The sequence below is a fragment of the Corvus hawaiiensis genome, chromosome 26 (assembly GCF_020740725.1).
Source record: "Corvus hawaiiensis isolate bCorHaw1 chromosome 26, bCorHaw1.pri.cur, whole genome shotgun sequence".
Lineage (NCBI taxonomy): Eukaryota > Metazoa > Chordata > Aves > Passeriformes > Corvidae > Corvus > Corvus hawaiiensis.
The window spans coordinates 1,423,619-1,451,016 of record NC_063238.1 but is presented as its reverse complement, the minus strand read 5'-3'; the positions used below and the strand labels follow the sequence as shown (position 1 = coordinate 1,451,016).

Here is a 27,398-nt window from a genome sequence, read left to right as displayed (position 1 = left end):
GGTTGGATGGCACATCCGTCAGTCAAGCTGTACACATCATGTGAATGTCATGAGAGGAAGAGAACTTTATTGTTATTACTGAAGGCATCCAAGTGCTGTGTCCCATTAACTTAATGCAGCCAATATACACAGAGAAGTGAGAGAACGCCCAGGTCACTTAGTCCTGGTGTATTACAGTTTTGCTACAGTTTGAACACAGTAGTTTAAACTAAGATATTGGGAGATCGATCACCAAATTCTCGGGAACTTCATGAATAGTATAATCATCATACTGTGTTTAATACGTAATTGAATTCTAATCCTGTGTTTCAACTCTTCTTCCTGTTCTTACAAACAGCTGAGAAACATAAACTTTATTCTTTTTATAGAAAGAGAGAAAGTTTAAGTAAGGATACATGTTCATGGAGAATTGTTAATATAGTGTTTGGTTCATGTTTTGAGCACAGAATTGTGCTATTAATTACAAAGCTTTGTATAGTTTGCATATTAACCATTGTAGGTATGACAAAATAAGCATGAATTTTATTAGACAGAACAGACTATTTCATCTGCATCTTTCCTTTTCTTTCATCAGCTGTACTATATGTATACTTATATGATAGGATATTATATTAAATATGTATTATATATTTTTACATGCAAAACAATAATATTTGGTAGTAAATTCATGGGCGTGCCTGGATTAAGGCAGAGACTGGCAAACATCTCATTAATAGGGAGTCTTCAACTTGCAAATACTCTGATTTCCTGTCTTTTATAATGCATAACATGTTGAACAAATCTGGTTACCTACTTATTCAAAACACCAGTTTTTGCAGTACTGTTGAGGCAATAATGGTCCCCTTCATTATTTGGCTGTTCCTTTAATTCTGTTAGAAAAAGAATTGGGCTGGTGGGCAGCATCATTAGTGATCAGAAGTGGGATGTACCTCTTATCTACACTAAAAAAATATTAGGTAGGTAATATTTATGAAAAATGAGGAAGCTGAATTTACTCAATATAACAGCATTTGCAAAGTCAGTGTTGTAGTTACCATTGTTTTGAACTGTTTGCTGCTCAGGCGTGCTCCTAATTTTATGCAGGAAAAGTTCTGAGTAAAATTTGTATAACTGAATATCTAACCTCTTTCTACTGTGAATTTACAGTCCAGACATTGCCCATTTCAGTTTCAGAGCAACATAATAAAGGAAAACGGTTCCATTTACTCTCCCATTTAATAACTGATGGTAGATGTGCATATAAGATAAGACTGCAAAACATTTTAAAGAAAATTCACACAGCGGATTTTAGATACAGGCTTTTGAAGAAGGCCACTGCTATACAGTAAAGGTCTGAACGAGGGACACGCAGACATGAAGTCATGGAATTTCAATCCCAGTGGCACAACTGACACAGATTTTGATTTCCAGCCCTCTGATGAGTGTTGGTGGCTGAGCATGCCTGAGAGAACATGCACACAGTCCCTGTGGAAATTGTTAGCCATGAATCTGTTTAAGTCCTGGAAAAAGTGTTTGGACTGCATAAGGAGCTGCAGATGGAATGAGAGAGGAGCAAGGGGGAGAAAAACTGAAAGGAGCCGGGAAAACGCGCTTTATCTTCCTGTTTTTGTAGAAGAACCAATGTCACTCCCACAAACATTTAAGTAGGGTATTCTTGCTGCTTTAAGAAAGGCAAGAAAGACTTTGGTTTGTAAAGTGCTTATTGCAAGTTTGATATATCTTGTTTAGAGAAAAACTGAGTTAACTGAGTCTTCAAAGATGTTCAGGGGACTGTTTGAGGTCATTGTATCCTTGTAGTGCATAACCCTACGGGCCAAATAGAGTTTAGTGGGCTTTCATGAAGGCCCATCATATGTAACATTAGCAAGTGTTTTCTGTTACACCAACAGCTTCAATGTAATATCTGATACAGGAGAGTTTTCCTTCTAAAGGACATTACTAAAAGGATTCACCAGGGCTCCCTTTCTCAATCAGCACCACCATTTTTCTCCAAGATTCTTTTTATATCTATTTCATTTACATCAGTGTAACAAAAATTAGTTGGCAAGGTGAAACTGTAGATCAGTGTTGAAAATTTCTCCTAAGCAAAGTCTGGCTAATATTGACTTCAGTGTACAGTAGCAGCATGTTTGTGCTGAATGGTGGTATGAACTCCCCATCTGCAGATGTCAGCTTCCAAACTATCACGCTGGTCAGGACTGAACATATGGTGCAGTAGTGTTTTTCAAAACTTGGTTCTGCTGGCAAGGATTGGCCTCTTCATGCTGTAGACTTTGTTGATGGTTGAGCAAAGGGAGGAAGAAGAAAAGGAAAAAAAGTGGTGTAAATAATCTGACTATCTGCAACAGTGCTTCCTCACAGAAACACAAGATTTTTGCATCTGGCACTTGTTCTTGCCTAGGTTACCCAGGAGAGAAAAGTGTCACAGGAGTGAAAAAAGTGATAGAATTGGGGAAATGTAATTTAATTAAAGGAAAACTCAACAAGAAAGTTATTGAAGAGCATCACATGAGCCTGCTGGGGTAATTTCATAAAACCTGATCTGTGCACACACACATACAAATATTAACAAAACTAATAAAAAAAGATGAATATTCGTTATTTACCAATTAATTTAGTTTGATGATATTTTTGAGGGTACTAGCCCTCCCTCAGGTCTGAGGGAGGATGAAAAAACTGCTGGTTTTTTCCTGTCTTTTTGGAAGGATAATGTTTACACCCCTCCATGATGAATTTTCCTGAAGAACATGGTTAGATATTTGGCTTATGGCATTGCTGGCTACACCAAAAACTTACTGCAAATCTCTGACACGATACTTACTACTTTTGTCTCAAACCTGGTAGAGAGATTGTGTATCCAATGTTTTGCCTGATTTTTCTGGGTACTGTGCTGCTTCGTCTAAGAACAGACCCTAATCCCTACGGTTCCTACTTTGCTTATGTTTGTACGTCCTCAGGGCTGGCACACCCCTGCTGCTGCTGAGACCCATGCAGGTGGAAGTCAGTGATCCTGCCTTCTGCTTGTTCTGATATGACTGCTGAGTCCCCAGTGGCCTCTGTTCCTGGTCAGGTAACATTACCTGTGCAATTACAGAGAGCCCCTTCATAATCCTTGCTCATTTGTCCTTGCAGAAATCTAGAGGGATCTCCATTAGAGGCTGTTAATTTGTACTCCAGGAATGTTTAGTCTGGGAAGTACCTCTTTGCTCCCTGCAAGAAGCAGCTTTTATCCAGTGTGGGAAGTATGTTGGCAATGTGGTCAGAGAACCAGTGGAACATGCGTGGAACATGGGTGCCCTGGAGACTCCTGTCCCCTTTGGCACTGGAGCTGGGGACAGTTGTCATTATTCTGCACTTGGCCTTGCAGGTGAGGCTGCTGAGCCAGTGCTTAGGCAGCCTCAGCACCAGAGCTTTGTACGGGTTCATACCATAAGCTGCCTGTACAGCACCAGTGCAGCTTAAAATCTGATCCCCAGTGTCTTTACTGATGATGCTAATGAGGTTACCAATTAATGGCACCTAATGGGCTGTTGTAGCAGTGGTTTTGGTGATGGAGACAGCTGTCCTCTGGGAGCTGTGCTGAGACCATGAACTGATTTTGTATAAGCAAGTGAACAGCTGTTGCAGAGACATCAGTGGGAGCGATTAGGTCACACGTTTCATCTCCGTGCCACCCCAGGGCTGTTCCTTGCTATAGGCAACAGGTGAAAGGAGGAAGCCACTTTAAGGGACAAAAGCCTTTGCTGGAGTTGCACGCAGAGACCTAGACACAAAAACACTCTTTCCCATCAGAAGTCCTCTGATTTATCCTCTTTCCCTGACTTTTTGAAATATTTTACCAATTAACTAGGGTTTTGAAGCAATTTTTTTATTTAGACGTTTTGTCACTGAGCAGTGTTGATCCGTGGTGTGGTATGCTCTTGGCCCTTTACTGCAGTATGTAACACTTGGCACTTGCATTTCACATTATGTATTAAAAAAGTTCTATCTGCCAACAGCCTTGCATCAGAGGCTTATGAGTATTTGGAACATAATTTAAAAAAAATATATATTTAATATGTTTAATTTCACAGGCAGCACTTTGGGGTAATGAGTTCTTATTATTTAAGCTTCACTTTAGTGTTAGGTTACTTTTGGTGTACAGTAGTTGCATTTCATCAGTCTGAAAAAAGGTGGCATTATAGATCTACATTGCATTCCCCTAGTGCTTGAATACCTGTAAAGTATAGCACACTTTAAATTATAATTGAGCAATTGTTCATTTTTGGAGCATGATGGGAATGTTAAGAGTTAGCATTTAATTAGTAGCTTGCCCATTTCTTTTTGCTGAGCTGATGACAATACCAGATCCCATAATTTAGGAAAAAGCCCCAAACATACTAAGCAGGCCCACACTAGGATTCACACCTATTCATTTTAAAATCCCCTACAGTCAAAAATATTTGAGGAGAATAAGTTGGTTTATCCTTGTACCCTTATTTGGGAAAAGCAAATTTTTCATGCTCAGCAGAGATACAAAGAACTGTCTATCCTGAGACTAAAATAAAACTAAGTTTTGTATTATAATTGCTACTAACTTTTGGAAACAATGTTTCATGGAAATCACTGTACAGTGTGCTGATCTGTTGGAGTGGGAAGTTGAAGTCCCCTCCCTTTAAAACACTCATCAGGAGTAGCTGACCCTTCCAGATTAGCTGGGAGATTGAAAAGGCAGTTCCCCTACCAAGCATTTAGCTTGGCATTGCAGTCTTCTCTGGAAAAGTCCTGGAGTAACTGTTTACAGCTTGGCAGATATAATTATCAGATAAAATGTGTGAAGAGTAGGAAGATGAAAAAGACAATGTCATTTCAGTATTAATACACTTAGTGGACACTTGTGCTTCAGTGACTTGTTATCCTTTAATTTTTTTACTTAGTCTGATGGTGTGTTTACAGTTTTTTCAACAGCTGAAGGAATCTGTACACAGAAAGATTTCCTTCAGCCTCAGAATATCTGTACCTTCTTTGAAACTTTTTTAGTGTCTTAGGAGAAATCTTATAGTTATCTTAATATTTACCTCTATGTTCAGTTTTACTTTCAGTAAAAGAATAAAATGTTACTTTAATGGGATGAATTTTCACGCACTTTCATCTTGTTTCGTGGTAGAACTGAAATGATGATAGCTTTTTAAGCTTAAAAACTGCAATTTCTTAGAATACACAGGATTACAGAAAATTCTGGTAGAAGGTCCTTATACCTAGATGGATCCTTTAATGAGTTATGAAGAAGGAATACATGCATTAAAACTTTGGTCACGAATGTGACTTTAAACAAAAAACTTCAGTTAGATTTGTCTGTGTTAAACTTTTCTCTGTTCAGTTACCCTTGATGTCCAAGCTAGGTTTATTAGCTCTCAGCTGCTTACCAAACAGGGAGTTTGAAGAGGGCAAGTGGAGTGTGCTGGATGTTCCCAGAACTGTCATGAATATTTTCAAAAAAAATAGACTTCAAAGTCAAAACTTAATTCTTTCTAATAGAATACTAACCCATTAGAAAAGAGACAGCATCCTTCAGGGAACAGGAAATAATACAATCTGGTTATCAAAAAAATAAATAGTTACTGCTTCTCTTTTGAAATATAAGCTTCAGAAAAAACTCTTCAAACTTCCTATGATCAGAAATTATTTTTGAGACAATTTTTCAAAATTAAGAATTCATAGGTAAATTATAGTTAAGTTCAGGTTAATTAAAAAATGTAATTCAAGAAATTGCTTTCTTTTTTCAATTTGCAGATTTTGTTTTATTACTATTATTATAAATTGACCATAAGTTTTCAGCTTTGAAATGCAAACTGCCACTTCCCTGCAGGTGTTACATGTGCTCTTCCTCTCTTTCTGTCCAATTCTAACTTTGGTTTGATTGGAATTGTCACATATATTTCACTCAATATGATGCATGTAGTGCCTGGGTTCCTTTTTCCTGTACTAAATACACCAACTCTATAAACAGGGAGTAGGCAGAATAGAGTATTAATTTGCTTTCTCTGTCAAAAAATTAAAGAAAAAAGGCCAGCTGAAATCAGACTGCATGTAATGATGGAAGCATCATCTGTTGTTTTAACAGGCTAAGTAGGCAGGAGTTTGCTAGAGAGGGAGGAATGTAGAAGGAGTAATATGGCAAATATGGTCTCTGTTTCAGAATAAGTGTTTGTTCAGCTCCTTTCTGATCTCCTGAGTCACACCGGGGCCATGTGTGTCCCTGAGCTAGACAGTTAAGTATCTTTCTCATAGGTTTGGGTAATGTTCATCACAACATGTGTGTGTGTGAAAAATCCTATTTTGTTGTCTTATTAAGGAAGCCATGGCTGCATTTGCACTGGCATTTTCGTTTGGAAGATGAGTGTGTCTTTGAAACAAAGCTCTGGACCGTGCTTGCTGGGCTTTGTTTCACAGTGCGATATTTTTTCAGTGTATAAACAGATTCCTTCCAGTGAAAGAAAAGTGGCTTTTGATAGACAGGAACGTGCTGGGTTGTGACCACAAGTGTGTGTCCATTGCAGAGGTCCAGGTCAGAGATAGCCTGAAATACTTATGGTGTGGCATGAGCTCCTTGGTATCAAGTGCTTTGCTCCACAGATGTGCTGCTCCTGCGGTGCCCCGCTTGCTGATGGAGATACAGCTCGTGGTGTTTGGTTAGCCTGCTGCTACAGACTTCACAAACAGTGAAGTGTGACCCAGCTTCTGACCCGCTTTTGTTCAGAAGGTTTGTGTAAATGTTTAAACATCAAAGGAAAAAAATAATCAGGTGTTAGTGTGCTGAGGGAAAAGGGTATTCAGACCTCAGTTAAGAGGCTAGTCTTAGCTGTGAAGAGTGAACTGCAACCAGAGTTCTGCCTGTCCTGTGTTCCTCACTGGGGTCTCCTGCCATTCCTTCAAGGCTCTGAGTGCAGGCATCTTTTTGAAATTACCTCTGGTTTCCCATGTCCATGCTTGTTTTTGGTAGGAAGTGCAAGAGTCAGTACATGCACTCCATGTTTTATTTCAAATCTCTTCTGCACTCTTACAGAGAATGATAGTCTGCCTTTTGCAGAATCACAGGGTGGGTCAGGATGGCAGGGATGACTGTGGCCATCTGGGCCAACCTCCCTGCTCAAGCAGGATCATCCTAGAGCACATGGCACAGGATTGCATCCAGACAGTTCTTGAGTATCTCCAGTGAGGGAGACTCCCCAGCCTCTCTGAGCAACCTGTTCCAGTGCACGGTCACTGCACAGTAAATAAGTTCCTCCTCATATTCAGGTGGAACTTCCTGTGCATCAGTTTCTGCCTGTTGCCATCCATACACACTTCTGAAGAAAGATGAGAAAGAAAAGTTTTTGCCTTTCTTTCGTATGGAAAGAGCACCAAATATTTATCTCAGAGACCACTGGCCAGGTTATTATGCATTCATGCCAAAGGAACCTCTGAAGATACCTTTGAAAATATTTTGTGTATAATGAAATAGTCTCTGGGCCTATTTTACTGTGTTTCAAGGAAAGAAAGGTGACAGTTTGGCAAGTTGAGTTTCACAATCCATTCTTTCTGCTTGCTGGGGCTTAGTTTGAGGGAGCTAGTGATCCACACCAGGTGATGGCCTCACGTGAAAAGACTCAGTAGGACAGCCCTTTTGGGTGGGATATTTTAGACTTATATGGCACCCAGAATTCACCCCTTACTGTTTATGGACAGCGATTTGGCTTTGGTGCTTTCCCCGTCATCTGGAACAGTTCAAGAGATAGAGGAGAAAGGGACTTCTGCTCAGTATTGGTTTTGTTTATTGGTTGTTTTGAACTCCCCCATCAAGCCAGTAAAAGGGCTTTTTCTCACCTACAGCTTTCATAATACATCAAAACTCTGTGTCTGTTGTTTAGTTTAAGTCTCTCATCTCAAAGGGCAAATTAATTTGCCATTTTACTTCACTTTATTATTTTTATTTTCATGATCTATGTCTACCATTAGTTTGACTCATTGCTGCCATGTCCTACCTTATTTGTTTAGTCCTTGTAGTGTGTGTTTCTCTAAAGGGAGAACTTGTCAGCTGGAAATGGTTCTGGTGTGTATCTGTTTTAATGTAACTCTGATTTTTCCTGTCTCCATCTGCTGGTAAAACATGAGATTTGTTGTTCAAACATGATATAATGAGAAACAGAAACCGTAAATTGCAAATAATAAATATTCCTTTTGCTATTATAGGCACTTTCCATTTGGAACTGGATAGAAATGATCAGTTTATTTATTTTAGGCTGCTTTATAATAGCTACCAAGTACTATTAACTTTTGCTCTTTTGTGGATTTTAACTTTGCTGACAGGAATGAGTCAGATATTCAAATGGGTGTACTAATAACCTGGGAGTTCAAATACATGGGCTGATTAAAGTAATTTGTTCATTTCTATGGAAGTAAGAGGCATTCTAAAATGGTCATCCCTATTTTTAAATATTAATATTTTTTACAGTTACTGAACAAGCAGATAAAGGAAATAATGTACAATAGGATTTTCAGTCTGTTCATTTGTTTTGACTTATTTCTGCAGACAGATATATAGGGTTCATGTTATACATCAACTACCATTGCTTCCTCCTAACACTTTCAATACAAAATTTTCCTATCTTGAACCCAGAGGGAGTGAAACATCTACATACAGTCATGTCAGGAGCTCATTATGCACGAACTAACAATGCGTAGGGCTATGAGCAAGACTTTTTGTTTATCCGGAGTATGGTGTTTCCGTCAGCAAAAGACTTTTCTTCTCATCCAGGGGAAATTCAAAATGTGGTACAAGTCAGCAGAGGTGTGGGGACATAAATGAGCTTTAACTGTGCTGTTGTCTGATCTGGTTATATGAGAAGAATGTTGCACATCATATTTCTGCATTTAAAGCCATCTTAGATTTATATGTGATTTATATTATGCAATGAAATATTTAGGTGCATTGTTATTTGCATCTACTCCTAATGTTTTGTAGGTGCTTCTGGCTCTGATGCTTTTACAACAGAGGTTTTTATAGACCTGAACATTTTCTATAAAACTACCAACCAAGATGTTCCTTTTATTTTCTATCTCTGTCTATCATGTCTTTATAGGAATATTTTTCAAATGCTGTCAAGATGCTGATAGTTATATTCATTCACAAAGCAAGAGGGTGTTTTATGAGACCTATTTCCTCCCAGAAATTTCAACAGGAGATGGGGCAGCTATTCTCAAGCAAGGAATTACAAGCACTTTTGTTTCAATAGCATTAATTTTAATGGCTTGTATGAATTTTTTTTCTCCTCTGCAAAGTAACTATAAAAATGACAACCTTTCATTTAATAGATATTTTTGCTGCCTTAAGAGTTTTATCTATTCACTTTACTGGCAAACTTTCTTCCTTTCTTTACTCTGACAAACCCTGTAGATTCAACCTCAGTAAGAGACACTGCCTGTCTCCCCAAGCATCCTGGTTCAAAGGGATCCTTAGCACATTCTGAGAGGTGCACAAATCTCTGTAAAATTCACTTCTGTCCAGAAATTTATTCTTTGTCTAGATATCTAAAAACAAACAAGCAAACAACTTTAATCTCAGAGTACAAATGGATTTTGTAGTGCTGAAAATGCAAAGAAACATTTCCTTATTTGTGTCCTACGAACATAGGAAGATCTCTGGATATACATAAAACCGAGAGTAAGCAGGAAAAACTGTAATGCAAAGAGTAAAATGAAATAACATCTCACTGATAGAGATTGAAACCATTCCAGCAGCTGTCAGGATGAATGTATTTTGTCAGTGTCTGTCACACTGCTGGCCAGAGAGGCATCTGAGACAACTGGTTTAGGACAGGGCATGGCACACCTCAGTGGTGGCTGAAAGGACAGGCATGAAACTCAGCCTAAAAGATTTAAGAGTCTAAGTCCAATGCTGGAAGTGAAGCATTCAGTGAGGCTTCCATTCCTAAGTAGTTTTTGAAAGTGAGGCTTGGACTCTTTCCATGCTGAATAAAAATCCTAAAAATACCTCAGTGATTTATAAATGTCCTCCTTGCTATTCCGGAGTTGTTAGTGGCCAAGTCACTTTGAAAGTGGTATTTAGGCTTCCTAGAGTTATCAAGAAGAAACTCAATTAATATCTAGTCTGTCCAAGACAGGATTTACTCATACTATCCCTGACAGATATTTGCCTAACATGGTCGCAAAATCCTTCTGTGACATATATCCCACAGCCTCCCCAGGCAAAATATTACTGTACTTGACTATCCACATCAATAGTAAGTTTTTCCAAATATCTGATGTAAATCTCCCGTGCTGTGGTTTAAGCCTATTACTTGTCCTGTCCCTTGTGGACATTTCATAGCCTTTCAGTCATGGGAATAACATTACGATGCATTCTCTCATTCAGTTTTTTTTTAGCTTTAGTTGAGGCTAAAAAAACTGTCCCCTTAGGCACTGTGAAAATTTTTACCAAAAGCCAGCTTATACAGCAGAGCTGCTTTGTTAATGCCTTTATCAAATAGCAATTTCAGGATAAAAGTGTAGTGTAATGGCATATGGCAGGAAAGCCTGATAAAACTGCGTCCACTTCAGAGACTTCATGGTTTAAATGGAGATTTGAGGTTTTATCATTTGCCCAGCTTTTTACCTATTGGCAGGTCAGTATGGAATATCAAAAGCATCAGTAAGTAGCTACCTTATTCAAATTACTCATCTGGTGTATTGCTTCTGCAGCTGAGGCTTACATCTCTGTACAGCGTTGCGTGTTGCCGGATGAACTGAACAGCTCGCTCACAGCAACTTGGCACCTTCTGCAGCACTGCAGGTGTTCTGAATCAAGGTCTGCCTTATTGTCTTAGGCAGCACCAAACAGGATGAAGCCAACTTAGTCATGTCCAGGTTCCACTAGATAAAGTTACAGATGTAGATATTGAGTTATAGCCCTGTCTTCCTCTGAAGCAGTTTCTACTCCGTTTAAACAATTTCTTTCCTACCCTTTTTGACTGAAAAGGTTTGGAAAGTTTGTATTCATTTTCTAGCACTTCAATTAGGAGTCATGACAATTTGTGCAGACTTTACTTCTGTGTATTTTTAGAAGTAATATCAGTGCTTATTGTTTTAGTCAGCTGCATGGAGAAATGCCCCTTCAAGAGCACCCCCAGATCATACCTGGCAACCTTTGGGTGTCTGTGTCTGGGGAGGGAGGTAGGAGGACCATTAGAGAGAGCACTGCACACTATGGCCACCAAAAGCAGCAAAATGAGTTTCATTTTTGAGTTTCTTCTTTGAATGTATTCATAATGTTTGCATGTGTCAGCTCTGCTGAGGTGGCATCTCAGGTTTTAAATTAATATTGTTGTAATGCATTTCTTTTTAATTAAAAAAGAGAGCTCCCTCATAGGAAATTTCATAAAACAAAACTCATTAGTAATAAACAGATTAAATCTTTCTCAGTTAATCAACACTATAAACTTCTGAGTATTCGGAGAGCAGTGTGAGATAACACTGTCGTCATAATAAGAGTGATTGAAATCATCAGGGATCCCACTGTGCTGTTTGGGTGGTGAGAAAATAATGATTGAAGATGGGCCCCCCTACAGCGCTCACATGTGAATTCCCCTAAAGATTAAAGCTGCAAAGACCTGAATTTGATGTTGGTCCTATCTCTAAAGCAATTTTTTTTTTAAAATAGTAGAAAATGGTGGTGGGTAGTACCAAGCAAGTTCTTAATGATGCTTAAACCAATACCTGTCACAATGCCACAAAGTTTTTGAGCTGGTGGTCAGTGACCGATCATGAGCTACGAGCTAGCTTCACAGCTTTCTCAGAGCAACTGTTCCCAGCTGAGCTGAGGCTTTAACCTGTGGTGGAGACTGCCCTGCAAATTCCTCATCTTGTTACACCCAGAATCCTCAATACAGTCATTTCCATCAGAACTGTGGCAGTGCTCTCATTGCACATATGCTGGGGTTCTGCCTGGGTCCAGCTGTCTCCTGGGGATAAAGAACATGGTGGAAGAGACCACGTAGCTTGGGGCAGGGATCTCTCTGAAGAATGTTGGGCATACTGGAGCAGGACAGGGTGTAACCTGTCTGGCTGGTAGTGCATCAACACCTCCTAAACCTCTATCACTTGGATTAATGCATGTTTAGAAGGTTATGTTATAAAGGTATTGACATTTTCTCCATTGCTACTAGGAACATGTCAGAGGTCCTCTATGTCACCCTGGGGGGTTCTTTGGAGCCGTTGGGATTATCTAGGTTCTTTCTTCAAAATATATGAAAAATTGAAGTGGGCTGGAATAAAAATAGGGGGAGTGAGAAAAATGAATCATGTTTGTCCACATACAGCAAACTTAGTGGAGTGTGTTAGCAAGGAATTATGATCGGGGGACAGCAAGTGGGAGTCATACATAATTATTACCTTTTAGTTTCTCATCTTTTGTTTTTATTCGGTCACTGAAGCCATAATTGCATGTATTTTGTCATAGAAGTGCCCATGTAAATCAGTTTTGTTGTGGCATGAATTACATGATCAGTAATGGTGTTATAAAATATATTAAGTTTGGAACAGCCTTATTGCTTAAAATACACAGTGAATGTTAGGTTATGCTGCTGCCTCCAAAGATCTAAATTCGAATACAGTGTTGGAGTGCAAGGGAATTGGCCATTCTTATTTCATTCTTCATATATTGATGTTGTATTACAAAATTCAGCCTGCTTGATAGATGTCTATTCTGGAAAAACAAGAGTCCCAGTTCCTGCCCCTGCATTAGAACTCTGTCCATAGGCAGCTGTAAAACAAACAAAACCTCGTGTGGGTGGTTCTGTTAAAAAGGCGGGAACTCAACTGCACTGGTTAAATTCAGAGATATTGGGGACTGTTTCTTTTTAGAAGCCTTTAGCTATCATGACACTATCACTTTTGAAAATCAGATGCTAGGTGTTCTCACTTTTCTGTCACTTCTTCCAGCCGGATGTCTGTGTGCAAAAGTAGAAAATTCTAACAACATCCCTTTCTTTTCCTCATGTTGTGGTATGTCCTCATGGAGTATGTCTTCAAGCAATTTTTGCAGGGGCAAATTGTTTGTAACAACTTCCTTCGTGTTCATAATTACAGTCAGCTCTTTGAGTTAAAACCTTTTATTAAATACCTTTGTGAAATGCTAGGCACAGATTTACTGGGAAGGGAGTGTGAGAATAAAAGAACTGTTGCATCCTTACTAACAACCACATAATGCATTTTTGTGCCACGTCTTTGGGACTGCTTCTGCCTTTGAATTGTGTCTGTGCATTTAGAGAAAGAAGCACAGATACTTTTTGTTTTGTTTTTTTAAATATTTAAAAAAATACTGGAGTGGAAGATCACTTCCTATTAAGAGGCCAAATGCCCTGGTTTGGCAAAATGGACTGCTTGCAGTGATCCTTGTGATCACACAGCTTTCCTACAATACTGTGTCTGTAGGGTGGGTGATCTTCAGATATTAATGGAAGGGTCTTTAACTCTCTTCTAAAAAAGGACAATGTGTCTTATGATTATCACAATTTATCTATTCATCTTGTCTCCCTTACTTTTTCTGTTCTCTTTTTTATTCTTTTCCCTTTGCAGGATGGAGTAGGTGTAGATGAGAAGCTGTCTTTACGGCGGGTGGCCGTCGTAGAAGATTTCTTTGACATTATCTATTCCATGCATGTTGAAACTGGGCCTAATGGAGAACAAATCAGAAAACATGCTGGACAAAAGAGAACGTATAAAGCAGTAAGTAAAAAAACCAACTAGAAGTGAACATGAGTCTTTAAAAATGTGAGTTATTTGGGCTTAGTCACATGGCATGAGATTTGTGGGTTTTTTTCCAACTGAATTAGTACTGATAACCTCACTCTCAAATTTATTCCAGAGATCTTTCAGTAATGCATGAAGACATATGGTTTAGAAATCACATTTGCTGTGTAATAAGGGCCACATCCATTGACTTCACTAGAGATTTTCTCATTGGTACGAGAGGAGAATTTGCTATTTCTGTAATGGTTTCACAATTTTTCTAATTTCTCTGTATGAGTTAATTGCTATTAAATGGATGAAGTGTTAAAGAAGACTTAGAAGGTACTGTCACAACTTGGCTAAATGGGTTGCTGTATTTCAGCATAAAAATGCAGGTGCCTTGTAGTTTATTGCTGCAGACTAAGTAGTACCTAATGGTTTAATGGTATGAAAACTTGTAAATGTCCTAAATTCAAAGGGCTGGAAAGCTACTAGGTACAGTAAGGAAAGTGTTAAGGGGGCACCTCTCATACCTGCATAAACTGGCTGAGTAGGGAGAAAATATTATTTCTAAAATTTTGGTTGTATCAGTACAGTCTTAAAATAGCTGCAAATAGCTTTTGTGATTAGTGACACAAATACAACACTTAATTTTCTTGTGGAGAACTAATGAAACATTTGCTGCACTTTCCCAAGGTGCTTAGAATGTATGGTCTTACCTGGATTTGGGTGACCAACTTTCCATGTGTAGGGCTGTGATAGGGCCAGGCACACTCAGAGGTGGATCCTGACCCATCTGCCCAACTGTTTCCAGTTGCTGAAGCTCCAGGGGCCCCCCTGGTGTGGCAGAGCGGGGGTGTCCAGCCAGGGCCCATCACACACCCCTGGCCAGAGAGCAGGGCATCCAAGGCACCTCTCCCTCTGGTCCCAGTGGGATGAGGCTGGCAGGGAGCTGTGGACAGCGCCCTGAGGTGACCTACCACCCTCAACACAGCTCTTCCTCTTAAAAACAACCTGCAGTTATTTGAGCTGTTTTTCATCAGAGGTCACCAAAATATGGGGAAACTCCAAGTTTCTGATTCTATTTTGGCTGTGAGAAATAGCTGTTTTTCCATTACTGTTTTTTTTTTACCCATATAACAGTCTTTTCTCTGTATCTGTGAATCCCTTCAGAGATATTTTATTTATAGGCTATTTCAGATGGTTTGTTGTGGGATAAGCTCTTGGCAAAATTTCTTCTAATTTGTTCCCAGAGGTATTGACCTTAAGACAGACATATGAAGACATCTTTCATGTGGGTGTGCTTTTGTAAGGCTTAGAGTGTTATTTCAGGGTGAACAAATGCAAACTCTCTAAATTAATTTTTATCTGGCACCTCAGCCATTTTGATACTTTGTCTTCTCTTTCGAAAAGCATTAGAAAAGTGGTATTTTCCATTGACCTTTCTATTTTGTTTTACTTCAGCAATCTATTCAAAGGTATAGGTCACAAACATCTTAGAATAATATACAGCTATAAGGAATGCTGCCAACTATAAATACAATACTTCAAGTCATCATCCCACAAATACGTGCCAAGTATAATATTTACTACCATAAGAATCCCATGATTACAGGTCAGATAAGAAATTTGTGAATAGCATGAAAGACTAGTGTATCTTTGGTGAGAAGAACTATTTGTGCAGATTCAGTAGCCTACGCAGTAGTTTCATCTATTGTCAACTTTTATTGCAATTGAGACATGAGCCTGTTGCATTGTTAAAGATGCCCAAATGTAAGTTTTTGTCATTATCAGTCTGCAATATTTGTGCATCAATTTCATTGTATATTCATTTATCAAGGGCATTGAGTCATATTTCCCAGTGACAGGATTCACATATATAATTTTGAAGGACTTCCATAGATTAAAAAAATGGACAAAAGACTCCAGAAGAAACTAATTTCAATTCTTGCTCTCTATTCTGATGTAAGAATTAGCTTGAGTAAACAGGCATCAAACTCTACCAGACCATCCGGGTAAACACATGCTCCTTTACTGGACCTGTCCATGAAAATGCCTTTAGTAAAATTAAGAGCTGTAGTGTCAGTCTGTTCCAGGAAGCCACGCAGTACCTACCTCCCCTGTGGCACTTTAAGGAGGAAAAAGTTAGTATCTCGGGTAACTGTCTCCCAAAACATTATACTCTAAAAGCTTTATAAATCAAACTGGAGTACTTTGGCAGGGTTTAATTTCATTAAGTGAATCTGGAACAAGATTAATTTAGTCTTGTTTCTTTATTCACATGTCAGAAGTGAATCATCTCTGAGATCTCTGCATGTATTTATCATGCATAAGTATTCGCCAAATGGTTTGAGTGAAGAACTTTTATAGGAGAGATGGTTCACAAACAGTATGCTACAATTGATACTTGTAATTCACAACCCCTGGCATGAGTTGGTCACATTGCTTCTGTTCTCTCACTGGGTAACCAAAACCTTTTAACACAGAAATTATGGGGAGAAAACACCACAATTCGGTACAAAATTTCTGAACTTCTGAAGTTCATAAATACTGTCATGGATTTTCAGTACCTAAGTATTTCTGAAAAATTAATGGCACAGCCCTTGGGAATTGCAACATATTGTTTTTAAGTAATTAATTTACTTAAAGATCTGTGAGTCTCGTTTTCAATAGTGAACCTGCTTCACTCAAAGTTTTGAACACCCCTCAAGCATGATTGGAAGGGTAATGAAATTGTCAAAGGTGACTTAATTAACTACTGTCTGCATGTACATAGAGTAACAAATTTGGTATAACTAGAGTCTTTTTAATTTTTGATAAAGTCACCCTGGGTGCTGGAGTGCTAAAATACTTTAGAATGTCTATCTAAAAGTGTGTTCTGAACACTTGACAAACGCAGGGAATCTGCACTGCCTTGTTTATGTTAACTGTGTGGAAATGCATGATATTTTTACAACTGATTGATTTGTGTGGGACTTCCTACAGCGATGCTGTGCAAGAAGATAAATAGGATGTGGTACTTGAAACCTCTTAAAGAGCAGAGTACTGGAAGAGTCTTCCCATTTTAATTATATAAATATAGCAATATACCAAACTTTAGGATTTTTGGCACAAACCCTATATGTAAACTAGGAAAGCATCTGTCCTTCAATATTTAAGTTTAGAATAAGGACCCATTCTCTTCTCCTCTTCACACAAAAAGATCAGAAGAGAATTGTATAAACTCTGTGTATATGGTGTGGGAGAGTAACACTGAAAACATGCAAAACAGGAGAAGTGTCCTATTTAACTGGCAGATTTTGTGCTCATTTCGGGTGCCTGACTTGTATACAAGGTAAGATTGATGTGCTGCGTTCCTTGCCAGCATAACTTTAGGTAGATCTACACCAGCAAATCACCCAGACGTGGCTTATATATGTAAAATGAAACCAAGAATTTTAAATCCTATCCAAAGTGTGCCAGACTGAAGGAATAATTCATGCGATGCTTTTAATCTCAGCTGTTTTCCCAGTTCCCAGGGAAGTTTACAAGCAGGGAAGACATTGGAGGTCTTGATATGGGAGATAATTCCCTCACAAAGGCAGGATATGTGACACAAGGCCTGGCTGAGGTGGTTGCTCAGCAGGGGCACAGGTGACCAGGAAGATACGGAAGGTGAAAAGAGCATGTTCCTCAGGGCAAAGGAAAGCAGCGGTGCCCAAAGGGGTCCGTGCTTGTCCTGCCTTCCCCTGGGTCCTCTGCTGGGCCTCACAGGAGGTGGAGTGAAATGCTGATGCAGGCAATGTGGTCAGGAGAAAGTGCTGGGATCGCACAGGAGTATCTCTGCTAGCAGTTGCTGCCACAGCTCAGTGTCTGAGGGGAGCTGCTTTGCTTTGGGGTAGTACTTTTCACTCTGTGTTCCCAGGGAGTTATTTTTGTATAGGCATCCCACTCTGAAAGGAGAACTGTGGCATCAAACTGGGCATGGGGATGCATGGGAGAGAAGTGTTCAGGAAAAGAGTCCATCTGGTGTATTTGGGAAAGGCATGCAACAAGTGTGTAGCAGGCTTTCTGTGCCTTTGTAGAGCTACATTTCTTGATTTAAACTATTCATCTGTGTCTACAACTTAAATACAAGTGCTGAGGGGTATATCAGAGGTGGGAGTAACGGGGAAAAGTTGTGGCTACAGTAGCAGCATAATGCAACAGGCTCAAGCTGTCAGGACAACTCTGTGATTCAGTGCAAACCAGGAAAAAAAATAGCCTTATTATATTTTTCAAGAAACGCAAATGGTCTGTGATGAGACTGAAGATCTAAAACATCTGTGTTACCTCTCACGCCCAGCTATAGGTACTGTTAGGCTAGATTAAGTGATTAAGCCCTATATTTCAGAATAGATTTATATTCCTTACTTTGTTTTAATATCCTTAAAAAAGATATTAGATTTGAATTCATTCAAACAATTGAGTAGGGGCCTCACCTTTCTATGTTATATCTGAGCACATTTTCCCATAACTAAGTGCATCATCTAGCTCAGAACCGTGTGTCTCATAGCTACCTTAAGCAACTTTAATTCTATGTACATATTCTACTTGAAATTTTTACCTATGAAAGATGATCTAGTATCTGTCTGTTGAGCCTGCTAGTCTCTCTGAAAAACCTTGAAACACTACAGCAGTGAACTTGAATTGTTAGTGGGGGTTGTCATGTCTGAGCAGGTGAAATGGGTTGGTTAATAAGACTCTGAACCCATGAATGAAAAAAGAGCCACTGAGCTGATGAGCTGGAAGAAGCAGGCTTGCAAAAGATGGGGGAGATACTAATGTGTCAAGGGAAAGTAGCTTGAGACAAGACTCTCATCAGGAGTACATAAATGTATAACATCTGAGGCATAACAGGAGTCTTTTGGATGTGGGGCAATATCTGGGGTCTTGTGCCTCATCCAGCTGTTTCAGTGATAAATGTTTCTTGATTCTGGATCAAGCTTTTGAGTAGCTTCTCTTTCTCCTGTCAGCCTAAGAAAAGCCTTTCTGAGATTGAGAATCAAGGGGTTACTTTTTTTCCCTCCCAAAACAGGAGCATGCTTGTGAGTCCCCTGTGAGCATCACACTGAGTGTACTCTCCTCAGGGAATAATTTTTTGACAGGTTGTACTGTGAAGTAACATCATCTCCTTTCTGATCAAACAGGGCTAAAGTAGGTTTGGGGCTTGGCTGGTTTCTGTACAGGGCAGACCTTGTCCTTGGGGAAGTGGAAGAACTTGAGCTTTGTGCAGGGCCTTAGCATACTTAAATTCTTGCATCCATACCATTCTTGTGTGCATGGCAAAACAGCCAAGCTCCGTGCACTTTTACTCTATGGGCTTGTTCCTGCTTCTTTGCAAAGGGTGACTGTTGAGTGTCCTGGCAATTGTCCCACTAGCAGGTGTTTCCCATCGCTTCCCTCACAGAAAGCAGCTTCTGCTATATGGGGAGACAGGGGAAGGGAGCTGTGAAGCGCAAGTTTAGCACATGAGGGAACAGCATTTCCCACAGTGTAGCGGGGTAGCGAGCTCTTGATAAAACTCCCAGCAGTGATATATCTGATTTCCTATGTCAGCCTTCTATTGTGACCTCTTGCTGAGGAAAGGAGAGGGCTTCCCTTGGCTGGCTCACCCTCCTGTCATCAAGAAGCCCATTTCTGCCACCTGGTTTGATGGCTGTGGGCCCAGGACAGATTACCATCTTCACTCTGTCCCTGTCTTTCTCTCTCTTTCCCTCCTCCTGGAGTCTTCTTTTGATCATCTTTTTCCCCTTTACCCTCCTTAATTAAAAAAATACAAACACACACACGAAATCTCTATTCTGACACATTGTATCTTCCAGACTACACATACATCCTCCATATTAATTCTTTAGAGGTTAATAGGTTCACTTGCAAAATTTCACTCCCTCTCCTAACACTTGTCTTTCCTACTCTGCCATATGTGTCCTAAAATCTGCCTTTCAGTTTAGGACTTGTTAATTTTCCAAGCAAAAATTTATCTCTGAAAGCTACACCATCACAACATCCTGCACTTAAATCATCTGAGTATGGGAGAGCATAAAGGAAACTTTGCTTGTTTGCTCTGCCTGTAGTAGAAATGCAATAGACTTCTCACAGACAATTAGGACATTCATTGCTTAGCTCCAGGGTAAATCAGATTACATGCTCAGGTAGTGGATTACTTGCCTGTGCTAGTTGTGCTCTTCATGGGATCCAATAAACAAGCCTAGACAAGCCTTCACTGCTGGGCGATGTTTTGGATGCAGTCATATATGTCAAAATATGTCAAACACTTTGTGAATGGTGAAGGAAGATCATGAAAGTTTTGACTGAAAGCACTGAAGTCAACTCATTTTCCTCTCAATTCAGAGTTAAAACCACATATATGTAGATGTGCATGGACTGTATTGTTAGGAAATGTTTACTTTTTATCCTATAATTTCTGAGGCTAAAAAGAACCCTGTATAATTTTTGCAGTTTTTACTTAATGCTCTGGATGTTGTGTTTCTTCTTCATGTATCTTCACAATGTAAAAAAGCATTTAGCTGTAAGAGCTGTACCGAATACACAATATCTAAACACAAACCTGCTAGAATCTTCTTATTTTCTGATTTCTCCATGATACAGAATACATCCAGTTATGAGGAAACATATCTCTACAAGCAGCAGAAGATATACTAATGTGCAGTAAAAACACTAGTAAGAGTAAGGAATCCCATAAGGATACTTCTAGAGCTTCATATTTGAGAAAAGTATATTTTAAATTTTTTTTTAAGTCAATCCAAGTAATTTTATCAATATGGTAAATCAGCACTCACTGATCTTTGATTGGAATGGGCATGTGCATGAGAAGTTTCCTGTAAGTCATACCAAAAAGATGCCAGTCTGATTTGTCGGTAAATAATAAAGTATGTAAATAATGCAATATCCCCAACTTCATTTTTCTGGTTTTATTTTTTCTTAAAATATAGAAGTGTATGCATTTTTTAAAAAAAAAATTTGGTGTGGATTTACAATAAACCAGTATTCTTTTTTTACAACCAGTATTCTTCTTTTACAACACATCACTGAGAAAGAAGGTCTGGCCATATATTTTGTTGGCTAATAGCCTTGAGAAGAGGGCTAGGACCTGGGCCACTGAAGGCAGTGAGAGGAAACAGCATCAGCAAGGACTGAGTCATTACTGCTTTCTTTTGGATAGAATGAAGGACAGAAATAATTTTTCCTGATGAAATCAGACCACTCAGGTATTTCTGTATAGCTGCTTAGAAGGTGTCATAGGCCTCCACACTGTGCTCTGAAACACTCAAATGCAAGCCAGCTCCATGAACTACCTCAGTCCAGTCTCGTGCACAACCTGGTAAGCTCTACTGAGAGCTGAAATACAGGATTTCGTGTTCAGCCTTGTGCTAATTTACTTGAGCATTTCTCGGCTACAGCTGGTTCAGAGCTTGGCCAGAGCGAGCAAGTGGCTATCTGCATCTTATAAAGTAGATATGAATGGCAAACTAGAGTCTGTACTGTTGGGGGCGTGAAATTGTGGGGTTGGGGAGAGGCAATTCATAAGCTTTCTGGCAGTGAAAGTTGGAGAGAGCTTTCTTTTCTGTATATTTAGGCAACAAGAATGAGGACTGCTGTGGGTTATGCTCCTTATGTATCTCTTTTAATGTGATTCCTGTTGTGTTATGCCAATTTATACAGGCTGAAGTCTAGGAATGCCAGTGATTGATTCAAATTATTAAATAAACAGGGGAAGAAGTTGGTGAAATCTGGAGTTATTTAGGGAAGGGCATCCTTAAAACTGTGTTGCAGTGGGAGGTTGGAGACACGAGCATCTGCTCTGTGGACAAATTTAGTTATAAAACCCAGTTCCCTTATAGTCAGTGGAGCATACCCGTCAAACCTGGGCCTTATCTCACTTTCTGTCCATGGAGGGATTTCATCTTGTTTGAGCAGAACTGGAATTTTGACAGAGATGCTTGATTAGAATAAATGGAGCGTTCCTATTAAATGCAGGTGACTAATGAATCCATGGGTAAGCTCCATTAATTTCAATGAAGTGCTAAACATGTTAAATGTTATAAGAGAGAGGTTGCTGCCTATATGCACTTTCCAATTTTTTCAATGCTAATTTCTAGCTGATTTTAGGTTCTTTCTTTAGTTTCCATAAAGCATGAGCATAACCAGTGTTTTCATGATTAGAAAGGTAAATAAGCATCTGTTCTGTGGGTATGAAAACCGGGAAAAAATAATCTAAAAATGTATTTTTGGTAGGATCTCCCATTCAAAAGTGGCTTTATTTAGTGCCTTAATTTTCAGAAAAATTGTTTCAGGCCCAGAAAAAAGCTTTGCCAATTTTCCTCACAGAACAATACTTGATTTTATACTAATTCTCTTCTCCCCCCATAAGATTTCTGTTATATAAGAAAAAACAAAACCCAATGTTATAAACATGATGGTATATTTTGCATTCCCGCTTTATAATGCATCATTTCTATGTATTGATTTGACACATCACATCAACAAACACTAATTTAAAGCCCACCTCTTTTCAAAAATACTGCTGCTGATAAATTTGGTTCATGGAGTTTTAGGAAATGTAAGATTCAGCATATATTAAGTAGGTGACGAGCCAAGTGGAAGAGTATAAGAGAGTTAAAACTGACCATTCCTCCTCCTCTTAGCACCCTTGTGAGGTGCAGAAGTGATTTGGACAGTATGTAATCCCATTTACATCCGGTTAAAAAAAGTTATTTTGTCCTTCCTGTAGCCACACTTTCATACACAACATCTCCGTTCTTCTTCACTTCCTACTGAGACTTGCATCTCAGCATAGTGCTTGATAGGAAATCAAATCCTGCTGTAGGTTTTACAGTGGGGGAGTACATGCAGATTAACAACTCACTCTCATAATCTCTCTTGCTGGGACTTGGTCTTTCTTTAAGGATTACCTCCACAGGAAGATAGCCACCGTAGTTGGGAAAAAAAAGACTAGAGATTCATTGTAACACTTGCACTGTTCAGTGTATATGCATCAAAGTGTATAAGGAATCACAGAAAAGCCATGGGTTTGCCTTTTATTGTCTTGAAAACATCCAAGTTTGGATATTTTCATCAAATATCCAGCCATCTAATAAAGCTGCTCCAGTGCACCGGAGTGTAACAGTTTCTGCTGATGCCTGGTTTGAATGTCCCAAGACACCACTGTTGTTGTCTCTGGGTATGCACTATAAAGTGTTTTTCTCTAGTTTTTAAACTCCCTTTCAGGGAGTGGTGGGCTACAATTAGATCTTTCTTGGCCTCAATCTACCCGAAACAAATCTATCTCCCTCAACCTTTCCTTCAGGTTCCAGCTGCTATGATGGCCTGGCTCACAGACATCTCCTGCTTCTAAGCTGCCTTCCTAAAGTGTGGAGGGGAACTTTGAACTGTGAGAGGAAACCTGAGCACATTATTCCAGCTGCTTTCCTACCAGCACTGGGTAGAGAGGGATAATAATTTTTCTTGATCTGCTGGCAATGTAAAGTATGAGCTGTAGTTTGTCTGTGATCAGAGAGTACGCCGTTAGCTTATTTTCAGCTTGGCACCAGCCTCCAGGTCCTTTTCAGCAAGGCAAAGTGTCTATAAAGACAGAGGCATCCTTTGGGGTGGGGGAAATGCAATCTTTAAAACCAGCAATAACTGCTTCATCTTCTCCCCTTTCAAAAGAGAAAAAAATCCGTCTGGTGCCTGCTTGTGAGTATGTGGTTAGAAACAATGGCATTGCTGAAATGAAGAAGCAATTAAAATCTGTTGTTTCAAGATATTGCAGAGTCTTTAAAATCAACTGGTTCACAAATTCTTTAACTATTAGTAAAAATAATGTAGGTACTCCAAAGTATAAAACCACAAGATTTTGAAGAATATTTTCACAAAACATTCAAGTACAAATTTAAAATAGTAAGGCAACCTTCATTGCTGCTAATACATCAAGTCCTGTATCTGTCTATGTATTTTTACAACAAAAAGACATAGAACACATAAGACAAGCGCTTTCTTTTTTTGGCATTGGCTATTAAAAAAGGTCTCTCTTCAAATTTTTTTGATACCATTCCACAGTGGGATAGTTGTTATGTATGAGTCTTTTTGCTGAAAGGAATTTGAAATGAATTGCAAGCAGAAGACAACCCCACTTTTGATATAAGTGGAATTTTGTTCAGTAACAACTGCTAGTAGCCATTAGATGATAAGTAGGCAGATTGGAGAGATGTTTCTTGAAATCCTACATAGTATGCAGAACATGCTTTCATTGTGCTTCCTGGCATTAAAAGATAATGTGCCTTATTTGGAAATGTGATGATCAGGTCTGTTAAATCATGCTCAATCAGCTTACATAATAACACATTTTGTTATTAATTTCAGATTTCAGAGACCTATGCCTTCCTACCGAGAGAAGCGGTGACACGATTTCTAATGAGCTGCTCAGAGTGCCAGAAAAGAATGCATTTAAACCCAGATGGAGCGGATCATAAAGGTAGTTTTAGTGTCAAATAGTGGGATGTAAAGTAATTTTATTTCTAATACCCATTTTTATTTTCCTAGCTTAGGTGAGAGTTCATATAAATTTGGTAGACTGTAACAGTTCAGCAAGTCAGATCACCTCATTTACTTAAGCTGGAAGGTAGTGAATCTTCTGCTTTCACTTAAGGGTGGAGTATAATACCATCTGCACCCTCAATAGAAAGATGATTTTATCTGGAGGAAATAATTTATTTTGCTATGGAAATGTTTGTATGGGAGCTTAAGCATAAGGAATAGATAGGGTATATGGGCTCTAGTCATTTAGGGAAGAAGAACTCATCAGTTTTCAGGGTTTGAACTTGGTTTTCCTTTTTCTTTGGGAGACTTCCATTTTTACAGCCTACAAGCGATTGAAAATGCAGAAGTTGGAGCTAAATGACATAACAGTCTGACTTCGACTGCAGAGTAGGCTGACACAGACTCCACAGTTAACATATAATGCAAAATAACTATTTTTTTGCAGATAATGGAAAACCTCCAACTTTGGTGACCAGTATGATTGATTACAACATGCCCATTACTATGGCTTATATGAAACACATGAAGCTGCAGCTACTAAACTCACAGCAAGATGAGGTAAAACCTGAAAACTTTTAAGTTTGGTTTTCTGTTCTCCTGTGTTATTTTGTACTTGTCTTTGAGGTAGCTAGGAAACTGAAGATGATTGTTGATCCCATCTTCATAATTTTGTTGCTAAAACAGTCAGTCTGAAGCTGAGGCAGGGTTGTTTTCAAGCAGCAGATTGAGAGACAATATCATTACTTATGGCCCTTCTATGACTGGGGGTAGTGAGCTGTACTTTGAATTGCCTGAAGGTGCTCTTTCACTGGACCAGTGGAAAGGGGGGTGGGGCCAGCACATCAAGACTTAGTTCTGTGCCCAGCAGTGACTTCCATTGTCTACTTCCAGAAACCAGTACAATCAAAAGCTGAAATGAATGCCATGGTGTTCTCAAGGTTAGCAACCATGATGCATCACAATTTACTGACAGAGATGAAAGTCCTGGCAACATCAGTTGAAATCTTTAAGGCAAAAAGCTTAAAAGTAAGAGTAGGAGTTGCTTTTGAAATTTTGAATAAAAAGGCAGAAGAAAAGGAAGAGAAGTAGACTGAGAATCAAGCTTCTTCATAGAGAATTTGGGTTGAATTGTATTTATTTCTTCTCAAAGATTGTTTGCTTTCTCTGATTTATTTAGAGTTTTCTCAGATCTTAAGAAGTGCTTCATAAATTGACAGGCACATACCGAATTGTTTGTAGTAACCTCCTTTTGCTGGAAGTTTTTTCATTTACCATTTAAGCTGCCAAATAGAAGCTCAGCTATGTGCCAGCCAAAAATCAGTTCTGCATTCTGTATCTTTCCATCCAACTACAAGATATTTTTTAATAAAGAAAGCCTTCAAAAACAACCTTAGCAGCTGGATTATGTCAAGACCCTGACTGATTTCTGACTTGTGCAGAGTCAACCAGATTTGTTTTCCCAATAAATAGATATGGGCTAATAGGAATTATTCAACACTCCCTAGAATGGGGATTTCATCACTCTTCTACAAATACCAGGATCCTTGTTTCAGTTTGGCCTTTTTTTTTTTCTTTTAATTGCAGAGGGTATAGGGAGAGATCCCAAACTCAAAGTTCTTCATGCATATATACAGCCTGGTCATCTTTTCTTCCTGTTGAGTCTCCTGATTATTTCAGTGACCTGGAAGCAGGGTTTCAAGCAGCAGCAGAGAAGAGGCTTTATTCTGCAGTAGCTTTAGCAATTAAAGGACTCCTTGGTTTCTACACCTTTTCCCTTTGAGAATTACTACTTCCACAACAGGGTCAAGCACTCGTGCTGGATCAGAACCACATGCCTCAGAGCTTCTGTAGCCTGAATGTTTTGGTGTAGTCTTTCTGGTCTGATGACTGAAATTTTTGTTAAACCACTTTTTCATCTAGACAAGCCAGTGGCAATGATATGGAGGCAGCAGGACTTAACATTGCTTGGTATTTTCCTGTCCAGCTCAGTTTTGCAGCTCTGTTGTTACTGTGTATGAAATGCCTGCAGCAGTGGACTTATGAAAGTAATTTTTTATATGTTTTAGTAATAATAACTTTTTTAGCATAGAGTGGGCAAAAGGAAAGTTCTGGATTTATTAAAATAATTTTTTGTATATTTTAGTAATAATGACTTTTCCAGGGCAGAGTGGGCACAAGGAAAGTTCTCAAGATAATCGTCATGTCTTTCCTCAAAGCAGAGTTTTGCCAAGGTTTTCTTTTCCCCCCGGGCTGTACATTTGTTGCCCTTAGAACAAAATGACAGTGAAAATGTTGTAGTACAAAATAGCAAGCTTTCTGGTTCAAACTATTTCATGCACTTAAAAAACAGCCTTGGGTTTGTAGGAAAGATTCAATCAATCATATCTGTATTCTTTCTGGGGAAGGGTGTGGAATTGTGACAGGAGTAAACTTGGATCCCACCGCTAGCTAGCACAATGATTGAAAGCCTCCTAATTCTCTCATCCTCAATTCGACATTCTTAAGCTGAGACCATTGATGAGAGGGAAACAGGCTTCATCTAAAGGGAGAACTCCCCACTATGTGGGAACTTAGAGCTGTGCTGCAGCTGCTTTAAAGATGCCAGTGGTTCTCAGTTTTTGCTCCCATGCCCGTGTGTCCATGCAGATTCAGATAGATGTTTACAGAGTTTGGGAAGTGAGGTGGAGGTATTCTGCAATGCTGTAGGCAAACAGAGGCTGCCTATGTGTGTTGTTTTATAACTATACAAGTGTCAGCCAGAGCTCCCTTTCTGTGAGCCCATCAAATTGCCTAACCTCAGAACTGAAATAGGTAAGCTGCTGCTTGCTGGCTCCTGCAGGATCCAATGAGAAATACCCCTGCATTTTAACAGAGACACAGCAATCCAGAAGGTCTGGGGGAGTTTGTTTTCTTATCTTTCTGTTTGAACAAGCAGAGTGCATTTTCCCTAAACCTCAGAACCATCTGGCATGTGCCCTGGCCCTGTCTGTCTGGGGCGGGAGGCTGGTGGGCACCACGGTTCATCTGTGAGGGCAGTGTTTGGGTGTTTGTGGCTTCTGTAACTGGGGTGC

General features: G+C 39.2%; 1 protein-coding gene across 4 annotated transcripts in view; it reads left to right on the top strand.

Annotated features, from left to right (window-relative positions):
• NOL4 (nucleolar protein 4) overlaps positions 1-27,398 on the top strand; it is a 190,299-nt gene that overhangs the window by 21,525 nt on the left and 141,376 nt on the right. For all 4 annotated transcript variants that reach the window (XM_048286256.1, XM_048286255.1, XM_048286257.1 and 1 more), the window contains exons 2-4: positions 13,594-13,743; positions 24,151-24,262; positions 24,773-24,885. In XM_048286256.1, coding sequence (XP_048142213.1) covers positions 13,594-13,743; positions 24,151-24,262; positions 24,773-24,885 — 375 coding nt within the window. The remainder of the gene's footprint in view (positions 1-13,593; positions 13,744-24,150; positions 24,263-24,772; positions 24,886-27,398) is intronic.